Source organism: Cibotium barometz, chromosome 57 (genome assembly GCF_041138505.1).
Source record: "Cibotium barometz isolate CiBa-2024 chromosome 57, ASM4113850v1, whole genome shotgun sequence".
Classification (NCBI taxonomy): domain Eukaryota; kingdom Viridiplantae; phylum Streptophyta; class Polypodiopsida; order Cyatheales; family Cibotiaceae; genus Cibotium; species Cibotium barometz.
This window is the reverse complement of record NC_141102.1, coordinates 29,934,106-29,945,128: the sequence shown is the minus strand read 5'-3', so window position 1 is coordinate 29,945,128 and position 11,023 is coordinate 29,934,106. Positions and strand designations below refer to the sequence as shown.

The window sequence follows — 11,023 nt, the reverse complement described above, 5'->3', positions numbered from 1 at the left end:
ACTGTAAAAGAGATCAGGAAACCAAGCATTGACAAACACTCTTCCTGATCAAGCACCAACGCTTCTCCTCAACACCATCGCCCACCGTCTTTTCCTCCACTCTTCCTAATCAAGCAACCCCCTCATGCAACCCATTGTGTGTGCCTTCAAACCCCAACGCCTTCTCCTCTGCCTTTGTCAAGCTTTGCCTCTCCAACATCCTCACCGGCTCTCCGAATGGCCCGAAACTCCATAACTACTAACTAGATGTCTCTATAATGGGTTGCAACATTTATTTATTTATTTAATTCTATTAGAAAGGTTTAGAGAAACTTTACTAAAAAAGGTTCTCCAACAAACCAGCACAAAGGTCATTGATTAATTGATTTTCTTTTTTTACTCATTGTAGGCCGCCCAAGTATTCTTTTCATTTTTAAAACAAAACAAAAAAGTTTTATACGCCTTTTCGTGTGAAAGGCGGGGGTAGGGTTTCTCTCGAGAAGCTTATTAGGGTTCGCTCTGCACGATCTCATACAGACACGCCGCGGGATCTGCATAAGCGCCGAGGGTTAGGGTTTGTGCTGCAAAGAATCGCTAGAGCTAAGGTTCTGCAGGCGAGACTTTTTCCATGGGCTCCGAGCGGAAACGGAAGCTAAGCCTGTTCGATGTGGTAGATGAGAGCGCCATACCAGGGAAGGTGAAGGTGAATGGGATCCCCAACCTCAACTCCTTCACGGGCCGCCCTTACTCGCAGCGCTACTATGAGATTCTGGAGAAGCGGAAGACGCTGCCCGTATGGCAGCAGAAGCAGGAGTTTCTCGACATCTTGGCCAAGAACCAGACGATGATCCTTGTGGGAGAAACGGGCAGCGGCAAAACCACACAGGTACTGCGCTCACTTCCTTTCTGTTCTGTCTAGTTTTCTGTACACTTTTTTGCGATTTGTGCTGGATTCCGATCAGTTTTCTCAGAGAAACCTGCAAATCATACGTCGGTTTGGGGGTAAATGTCAAGAGCTTCCGTTGTGTTTAATGGAAGCAGTGATGTGCGCTGGACGCATCACAGCCGGCCTTGAACCAGGAATGCGCACACGCAAAAACTCGAATGTTGGTGGGAGAGCCTATCACGCTCTCCCTTATAGTCTAGGTGGTTGGAATCTGTCTAGGCCCTCGCGTTTCACTTGCGCTCAAACGCTCATAAGCTTATTTTGCCTTTTCACGACTGTGCATGGCTGCGTTACGTGGTTTAGCATCCAGAACGTGAAGTTCTGTCTTTTTCAGGTAATTGGGAATTGAACGGCCAGGCAGCCTGCATCCTTGCCAACTGTTTGAAGTGCATGCCTTTTGAAGTGTTCAATGCCCATGGATAGCTAAGGGAGTGACCCTTTGTTTCTGACAAGGCTCAATTGAGCTTGTTTCTCACTGCATGCCTGCTGCTTTCAGCTCCTGGTTGTGCCCTACTCTACTACTCAAGATGTCAAGTAAGGTGCTTAAATAGTGGCAATCTCTCGATATCTTGGGTGTCTCTATATATTATCAAACAAGTCGCAGAATGTTGGAAATGCATGGAATTTGTGCTGGTTCCTTTCTCGCAGTTTGGGGTTGAATGTGAGGTGTATTGTCGGTCAGCTTACTGTGCAGATTGGCTACCAAGCCATTTTTTTGACTTTTTGAGTCATGATTACCTCCTATGGAACCTATTGGTTCTGGTAATTCTAGGGCTGCTTTATTTATGTAAATTTACAGGAAGTGTAGTTCACTTGCAACCGTATACATTGGTTTCTAAAAGCCTGCGTATGCCTTGTGCAGATTCCTCAATTTGTTGTAGAGGCCGGCTATACATCGAGTAGGAAGCAAATAGCTTGCACTCAACCTCGGAGGGTGGCAGCAATGTCTGTATCTCGCCGTGTGGCAGATGAAATGGATGTGACAATTGGGGAAGAGGTTGGATACAGCATCCGCTTTGAAGATTGCAGTGGTGGCAAAACTGTTTTGAAGTAAGTTAGGTTTGTGCTAAGTTGCAGTTTTTTTCAATTAACTGATGCAGTTGGGTTTTTTTTTCATTTAAGGCGGCTTACTTAAGTTTCTGTTAGGCAGCTGCATTTGTGTTGAGTAGGTTTCCACATTTTAGACTTTAGTAACTCTAAAATCTTATGTGAAGTTCTTGCGCATATACTCTCTCTCTCTCTCTCTCTCTCCTTCCTTCTCTCTCTCGCTTTCTTCAAAATTCACAGAAGGGTCAAACTTTGCCAATATTAGACAGGTGCTCCAGAAGCACTGAAGCACCTTGTGGACCAGTCACATCCACATCCACACTTGGTTTGGTGACTCTCTTTCTCCTAGCTGAAAGTTTTCATTTTTTGTGTCCATACCTGTACTTAGTGTCTTGATACTTGGTTCCTTGGATGATAGGAGTGAAGGTGATGCCCTGAATGCAGACCAGTAGAGTAGTGTAGTTGTGTGCTGCTTGTCTTGAAAATCATTGTAGAAGACACTTTAATTGAGTGTTTGAAAGAATATGCTATGTGTTTCTGATGTGATGCTAATTGAAGCTTATACCTTACTTTCTGATTGTTTGTTCCAGGTATCTCACTGATGGCATGCTTCTAAGAGAAGCAATGGCAGATCCTTTACTTGAACGCTACCGTGTGATAATTCTTGATGAGGCACATGAGAGAACACTAGCTACAGATGTGCTTTTTGGCCTTATCAAGGAAGTTTTACGAAATAGGGCAGACTTGAAACTTGTGGTTATGAGTGCAACCCTTGAGGCTGAGAAGTTCCAATCTTATTTCAGTGGCGCGCCTCTAATGAAGGTGCCAGGACGACTGCATCCAGTGGAGATTTTCTACACCCAGGAACCTGAGAAGGATTATCTTGAAGCAGCCATTCGAACGGTTGTTCAAATTCATATATGTGAGGCTCCCGGAGATATTCTACTCTTTTTGACCGGTGAAGAGGAGATAGAAGATGCCTGTCGGAAAATTTCAAGGGAAGTTCAGAATTTGGGTGATCAGATTGGGCCTGTGAAAGTTGTTCCTCTATACTCCACTCTGCCTCCAGCCATGCAGCAGAAGATATTTGAACCTGCACCTTCTCCCACCAAGGAAGGTGGGCCTGCGGGCCGCAAGATCGTGGTTTCTACAAATATTGCAGAGACATCGCTTACAATCGATGGAATAGTGTATGTCATTGATCCAGGGTTTGCTAAGCAGAAGGTTTACAACCCTAGAATTCGGGTTGAGTCTTTGTTGGTGTCTCCTATTTCCAAGGCAAGCGCTCACCAAAGAGCTGGAAGAGCTGGCAGGACACAACCTGGGAAATGCTATAGACTCTACACTGAGAAAAGCTTCCAAAATGATCTACAACCGCAGACTTATCCAGAGATTCTGAGATCCAACCTGTCAAACGAGGTGCTGACGCTGAAAAAGCTGGGAATTGATGATTTGGTACACTTTGATTTTATGGATCCCCCTGCTCCTGAGACTCTGATGCGTGCTCTGGAGTTATTGAACTATCTAGCTGCCTTAGATGACGATGGAAACCTGACCAAGCTGGGTGAGCTCATGAGTGAGTTTCCCTTGGATCCACAAATGTCAAAGATGCTGGTTGTCAGCCCAGATTTCAATTGCTCTAATGAAATACTCTCCATTACTGCAATGCTTTCAGGTATGTCTCTACTTTCTTACACCTTATTAGTCTCACGTAGCTGCACTGCATGTTCTTCCACCATGAAGCTGTCTGTGCTAGCCTGTATGCCTGTAGCAGTCCCTGAGTTGGGCAGGGAAACATGTGAAATCGCGGCATCGTCGAAGTCCTTTGTACTGTCTGTTTGGTGTGTTCTAGATTTCTTAAGTATAGCTGTGATGCAGACAGCTTCAAAACTTCAGTGTATCAATGCAAGGGTATGATGTCGCCTCTCTACGTCTGCTGACCTCCTTGGGCGTCATCTGTGATAACAATGCTCCTTTTCAATAGTCCCCAACTGCTTCCTTCGTCCAAAGGAGGCACAGAAAGCTGCAGATGAAGCGAAGGGCCGATTTGCGCACATGGATGGGGACCACTTGACGCTGCTCAATGTGTACCATGCATACAAGCAAAACAGTAAGTGCAGTTATTAGTAACCCTTTTTAGATAAAGATGCACTTACTCATCTTGGACTTGTGAAACTTGTTCTTGTAACGAGCTTGTTACATGGTCATGCAGATGAAGACCCTCAGTGGTGTTATGAGAATTTCATCAATGCCAGAGCACTGAAGTCCGCTGATAATGTGCGATCGCAGCTTGTACGCATCATGAACAGGTATACCTTGAAGATGTGCAGTACAGATTTCAACAGTCGTGATTACTATGTGAACATTCGCAAGGCCATGCTGGCTGGATACTTCATGCAAGTTGCTCACCTCGAAAGAACAGGCCACTATTTGACAGTGAAAGACAATCAGGTACTTTCACACTAAACATGTAGATTGTTGGAAGTCCCATTATAACCCTCTAACTAGTGCTCCTTTGTTGTAGATGGTTCATTTGCATCCATCTGCTTGCTTGGACCACAAACCGGAGTGGGTGATCTACAATGAGTTTGTGCTGACTAGCAGAAACTTTATTCGGATTGTGACTGATATTCGGGGTGAATGGTAATGACGCTTACCCTTCAGTATGTACTGAATATATGCTCTTATGTGTGTGTGGAGTGCGTGTGTGAGAGCATATCTTGATACAGAGTTCTACACCCACTATTGGGCACTGATGACAGAAGTGGGGATGTCGTAGTATCTAGTCCATACTATGCATAATGGAGTTGATAGTTATATAGTCTTATGGGTTGACTACCATGAGTATATAACATGCACGTTCATAAAAGGTGAATTTGGGCATGTTCCTGGATTCATTTAGGTATATCATTCAGTCGCACTAGCGGACATGCAGATTTCACATTGTGAAGTTTTCGTCCGAGTTGCGGCCAGTTGATATTGTGCTTATTCTTTCTATCTTTAGCGGTGCATTTGCCCTATCAATTACTTATTTGCTGTATTAATTCTTTCTATTTGCTGATAAGGAACCTCTACCCCGCTCGCTGAAGCTCCCGCCCCCCCCCTAGCTCTGCGCACCTTCGTTCCCCCCCCCCCTTTTGCCGCTGCGCCTCCCCTCTCCTACCTCGCTGCTGCGCCGCCCCCCCCTTCTCGCCTGTTTCGCCCCCTCCCCTCTGCGCCATTGCGCCTGCCCCCCCCGCTGCTGCCTGCTCGCCATCCCCCCCCCGCTTCCGCCTGTTCCCCCCCCCCCGCTGCCGCCTTTTCGCCATCCCCCCCGCTTCCTCCTGCTCGCCATCCCCCCCCCCGCTTCCGCCTGCTGACCCCCCCGTCGCCTCGCTCTCATCTCGCCCGCCTCCATTCAGCAGCGCCCCCCCCCCCTCTCCTTCTCGCGTTCGCCGCCCCCCCCCCCTTCCCTCCTCTGTCGCGCTGCCTTCCCCCCCTTGGGGGTTTGTGGGTTTTTTTTTCCTCTTCGTCATCCGTCTTCCGCCTCTTGGTGTGCAGCCCGCTTCTTGCTGGGGTTTTTCGCTTTCGCCTCGCCTTCGCTTGAGCTTCAGACTCTGATGGAGACTCCTCCCGCCTCGCCTCAGAGGGACTCTTCCGCAGCCCCCTCGCCCGCCCCCGAGGTCATCCCCATCAGGCTTTCTCTTTCGCCGGAAGAGGAAGCGAGCCTCACCGCAGAGGTGGAACGCCTTCAGGCTCACTCCACCATCTGCCGTATAGTCGGCACTCGCCCCAGCAGAGGGGAGATCAGGGATCTACTTCAGGCTCGCCTTCTTGCAGATGTGGGCAAGATCCTTGATGTACAGCTCTTGGGCCGGGGACATTATCAGATCGAGTTCGAGGCTGCCCAGAGCGTTGCCAAGGTCCTTGCCATGAGTCCTCTGGATATCAGGGGTGCTCGGGCTTTCTTCAGGCCTTGGCAGCATGGATTTGACCCAGCTGCGGCGGAGCAGGGAGAGCGCCTCTTCCATATTACAGTTTGTTTCCCTGGTCTCCGCCGGGAGTATCTTCCGCTCCTCTCCAGGCTCGGAGCATTGGTGGGCTCGGTTCTTGAGACGGGCCCCTCAGCAGCTTCAGTGGTGGCCAGAGCAGCTGGGCTACCTTCGGTCAGAGTGTTGGTATCTGACATCTCCTCCCTTCCTAAGGTCATTCAGCTACCTAGGATAGGGGGGGGGTGGATTGATCAGAGAGTGGAGTTCTCGGGGCTCCCGAACCAGTGCTTCATTTGCAGGCAGGTCGGTCATTTGGCCAAGGCCTGCCCTCGCAGGAGACCTCGGCCCTCACCACAGCAGCAGGCCACGGATGGCCCGCCCACAGATTCGGCTCGGCAGGCTGCCTCAGGGACACCTGCTCAGGCCACAGAGACCTCGGAGTGGCAGCCTGGACAGGGGCGCCGTCGAGGGAGACAGCCACAGCAGCACGCCCCGGTACCGCTGCAGCAGCAGCAACAGTCTCAGCCTCACTGGGTTCCCGTGAGGAACAGATTTGCTCCCCTTCAGGAGGAGACCCCTGCAGCGACCGAGGACCAGGAGATGCCAGCTCCCCCTCCTTCACCTCCCCCACACCCATCCCCTCCCACCGCCTCGCTTCCACCTTCGCCTCCTCCCGTCCCCGCTCCGGCCTCGGCAGCGGCTCCCTCTCCTCCTCCCTCGCCTCCCCCTCCTCCCCCTCCGCCCGCCTCGCCTTCCCGGGAGGTTCTGGCAGCTCCCTGGCGCTCACCTGCAGTCCGGAGGGCGCTGAGCACTGACCTCGCTCGAGCATCTCAGAGGAGACCTATGCCGATTAGGGCCTCACGGATTTCATCTATCCGCAGTCGGCTGAGTCGTCTCGGCATTCGACAGCGCTCGGCGGCGTTTGATTATTCCTTTACACGGCTTTTTGGAGCAGATGGCCCCCATGAGCCAGCACCCATCCGAGTGCATGTAGTGATACCCCCGGCCCGCGGGGAGGAGGCACTAGACTCAGCGGTGGCCTTCTCGTTCCCTCTATGTGGACCTTGTGATCGGGAGTGGACTCTAGAGCTCGCTCTCAGCACGTTGAAGACTCAGGCAGTTGAGTTTTCTCACCACATGAGCGACTTGGAGGTTACAGATGTGCTAGGCCGACTTTGGGAGTTGGCTCATTTTGTCTTGGATCCTGAGGGAGTGGATACATCCGGGATTCGGCATTTGGTCGTGCGCATAGTTGCAGATTTGGCACGCGACCCAGGATATGTGAGTATTCACGAGGTTACTATGTCCGAGCAGGAGGCAGTCGTCATGGGTCACAGCCACTGGCGCCTGATCCGGGATACTTGCAGTACACCGGGTGGGCAGACTCGCAGCCGTTCGGATGGGGACTACTCTCCATCCAAGCCGCTTGCGAAGGCCCGCCGCACGGCTGAGACAGCCTCCACCTCAGTAGGACATCCATGAGGATCATCTCATGGAATGTACAGGGCCTTGGCGGAGCACACTTTATACGCTATCGAGGCTGCTTGAGGCAGGAGCTACAGAGATGCCTGGTTGGTGGCAGCATTGACATTCTGATGATGCAGGAGCATCACTTGGGTGAGAGCAGGATCCGGAGATATGGTTCGGTGATGCCTGGTAGATGGGATACTTTCTGGTCTGCAGGGTTTGGTCCTTTGGGAGGACAGGGAGGAGTATGCATGGTTATTGCAGATGCATGGCGGCAGGCCATTGTGGATCGAGGGATCATTGTGCCTGGTAGAGCACAGTATGTCATTCTGAGGATGCATGATGAGCTATTGGGTGTGCTCAACATCTATGCGCCCAATCATGCTAGTGCCAGAGCAGAGTTCTGGACTCAGGTTACAGATGCATTGCCAGAGGCCGCACATTGGTGTGTTGGGGGAGACTTCAACATGCTTGAGGACCCGGCAGATAGGGTGGGAGGCAGTCATGTTACAGTGCACGGCACGGAGCTTGCAGCTTGGGACCGGTTTTGTATGACATTGAGGATCACTGATGCATGGCAGCATGGGGCTTTCTCCCGGTCTCAGGACAGTCTTAGTTTCTCTCGGTCGGATCGCCGGCAGGGAGGGACTAATCTATCTCGGATTGATCGCTTTTATGTGGGCGATTGGTTGGGGGAGCGAGGGGGCTCCGTCGGCATTCTTGCTGGCACCTCATTTTCAGATCATGCGCCAGTTATACTGACTTTGGAGGAGGGGACACGGGAGCCCAGCTTGCAGTTGAGGATCCCAGAGAGGGTACTTGCAGACCCCAGTCTCGCTGAGGACATTGAGAGGATCTGGCATGATAGTCAGTGCTCTGACCAGGATGCAGCGGGCCAGTGTGCCCAGGGACTCATTGATCTTAGCTCTTTTCTTCACGCTGCAGCTTTGACACGACTGGGAGAGATTCGCGAGCGGGAGCAACGGCTGAGACGCAGCCTTGCTTCGCTACAGCGCCTTCAGGAGCAGCAGCCTGCATGTGAGTGGGTGGCGTCCCAGCTGAGCCAGGCACGCCAGGAGGTTAGAGAGGCAGAGGAGCAGAGACATGAGTTTTATTATCGTCGTCAGGCCTCTCAGTGGACGCAGCTTGGTGATAGAGTGACTGGGGAGTTTTTTGAGATCACTGGACCCCGTCATGCGCGAGCAGGGGTTCGCCAGCTTGGTAGACCGGATGGATCGATAGCTACTGAGCTCGGGGAGATCAGAGCCATTGCCACTGCTTTTTATCGTGACTTGCTTTCAGCGGAGCCAGCCACTGAGGATCGAGATGTATGCAGACAGACAGTGTGGGCCCATGTGCAGAGGAGGGTCACAGACCATATGCGCACAGTTCTAGGTGCGCCTCTGTCAGAGATTGAGCTTGCCGAGGCCTTGAGGGTCCTGCCGCGACATAGTTGCCCAGGGGAGGACGGACTGACGCCGGCCTTTTTTATGCGCTATTGGGACCTTTTGGGGCCAGGCCTCCGCAGGGGCTTTCAGCATGTTTTGGACACTGGGGTGATGCCGCAGAGCTTTTCAGAGGGCTTGATCTATCTTATCCCCAAGGGGGAGGGAGTATCGGATGACATTCGGCATTGGAGGCCTATTACGATCCTCAATACTGTATACAAGGTCTTGGCAAAGGCCTTGAGTTTGAGGATCCAGCCCTTCCTGGGGGAGTTGATTCATGCTACTCAGACAGGATTTGTCAAGGAGCGCAGTATCCTTGACAACATCTTTACTTTTTGGGAGGCGACGGCCCGAGCTAGGTTTCTTGGCGAGGACTTGGTCGTGATGCTTCTCGATTTTGAGAAGGCATACGATAGAGTTGATTGGGGATTCTTAGAGGGCACTATGCTGCGCCTGGGCTTTGAGCCAGGATGGATCAGAGGGGTGGCAGCTTTGTATTCCACAGCTCGCAGCCAGGTGCTGATTGCAGGAGGTCGGGGGCCGAGTTTTGAGCTGACCAGATCAGTCCGTCAGGGGTGTCCTCTCGCCCCTTTCCTTTTTCTCTTCTTTGCGGAGGCTATGAGTATGTATTTGACGGCAGAGGAGGTTGGTTTGAGAGGACTTCAGCTCCCAGTCCGGGGGGAGGATTTGCTTGATGCAGAGTTTGCAGACGACACGGGCTTATTTTTGCATGGCCAAGAGGCCAATCTTATTCGGGCAGAGCAGTCGCTCCAGGTTTTTAGTGCAGCTTCGGGAGCATTGATCAATTGGCGCAAGACAGTGGCCTTTTGGATCAGTAGTGCTCCCACTCCGGCATGGAGTCCGGACCCCGGTTTTAGATGGATTCCTTCCGGCACAGCAGTGCGGTATTTGGGATGCCAGATTGGCCTCGATTTGTCACCCGAGCAGCAGATTGCCCCGCTTCTTCTGAGCATTCGGAAGAAGCTATTGTATTGGAGTACAGCTCGACTATCCTTGGCTGGGAGGGTGGTGGTGGCAAATCAGGTGCTGTTAGCGACTATGTGGTACATTACGTCTTGCTGGATTTTCTCGAGCTCTTGCATCAGCCAGGTACAGAGGCTGATCAGGAACTTTCTGTGGTCTGGGCGGGACGGTCAGCCAGCCCGGGCAAAGGTTGCATGGGCAGTTATTACACTTCCGTTGGCTCAGGGCGGTTTGGGCATTATAGATCCAGTCGATCAGAGTAGAGCCTTATTGGGGAAGCTTATTGTTCGGGGGTTGCTTCCAGGCGCTGAGCCTTGGAAAGAGCTCCTCTTGCAGCGACTGCAGGCCCGGGCGCCTCCTGCAGGGGGTACTTGGGCACCAGAGATTCGCTGGATATTCATAGAGATGAGGAGGACAGGCCTCAGTAGAGGATGGGAGGACAGATTTGCTTTGAGTATCCTGCGAGCTTGGGAGCTACTGAGACCGGGGCTCTCTCAGCGGCCTCCGTCTTGTGTTGAGGAGCGGGCCAGGCAGCCGCTCATCTGGAGCCCAGCGGTTCGTACAGAGCAGGGTCATATGCTGGGTTCTCGGCCTCGTCTAGCCTGGGGACCTTTAGCGGCAGGCCCAGCTCGTAGTTTTGGAGACTGGCAGGCTTTCTGCAGTCTACCAGAGGAGACCCAGGTGGAGAGGCTGAGTCACTTCAGAGGGGGGTTGATTATGAGGGATGATATTCGGGAGGCACTTACAGAGGAGTGGTTCACACCTCTCGAGCCAGTGGCCCCACGGTGGATGGGTGCCTTCACACAGTTGGAGATCCTGATTGCTGTCAGAGCTAGCACTGAGGATGGCAGATGCCTCTATTATGAGATTCAGGATGAGGGCCGACTCCAGAGAGTGGAGGTGGAGTCGCCTTTGGTTGCAGAGTGCACCTTTCAGAGGATTCGGGTAGTGGCTGCCGCTTCTCGGAAGTGGCATATTGACCCCGACCCTGCTGACGTGCTCCCGGATTGGCGCATATGGGCATATGCAGCGCGCCCCTTGGCCCGGCTGCAGTGGGACCCCGGAGAGTACGAGTGGCATGATCCTTATGCATCCCTTGAGGCCACAGAGATCACATTTTTCCAGTATACTGTTCGGCTGGGACGGCATATCTTGACGGCGAGGAGGACGGTTTCTCCAGC

The 11,023-nt window shown here is 52.2% G+C and overlaps 1 protein-coding gene across 1 annotated transcript in view; it reads left to right on the top strand.

Moving 5' to 3' along the window:
* Nucleotides 1-437: 437 nt before the first annotated feature.
* Nucleotides 438-11,023, top strand: part of LOC147606649 (putative pre-mRNA-splicing factor ATP-dependent RNA helicase DEAH2) — a 12,922-nt gene continuing 2,336 nt past the window's right edge. The window contains exons 1-6 of the mRNA XM_086792187.1: nucleotides 438-865; nucleotides 1,788-1,975; nucleotides 2,563-3,647; nucleotides 3,957-4,082; nucleotides 4,185-4,423; nucleotides 4,497-4,615. Of these exons, the coding sequence (XP_086648313.1) occupies nucleotides 608-865; nucleotides 1,788-1,975; nucleotides 2,563-3,647; nucleotides 3,957-4,082; nucleotides 4,185-4,423; nucleotides 4,497-4,615 (2,015 nt within the window). The 5' untranslated portion in view covers nucleotides 438-607. The remainder of the gene's footprint in view (nucleotides 866-1,787; nucleotides 1,976-2,562; nucleotides 3,648-3,956; nucleotides 4,083-4,184; nucleotides 4,424-4,496; nucleotides 4,616-11,023) is intronic.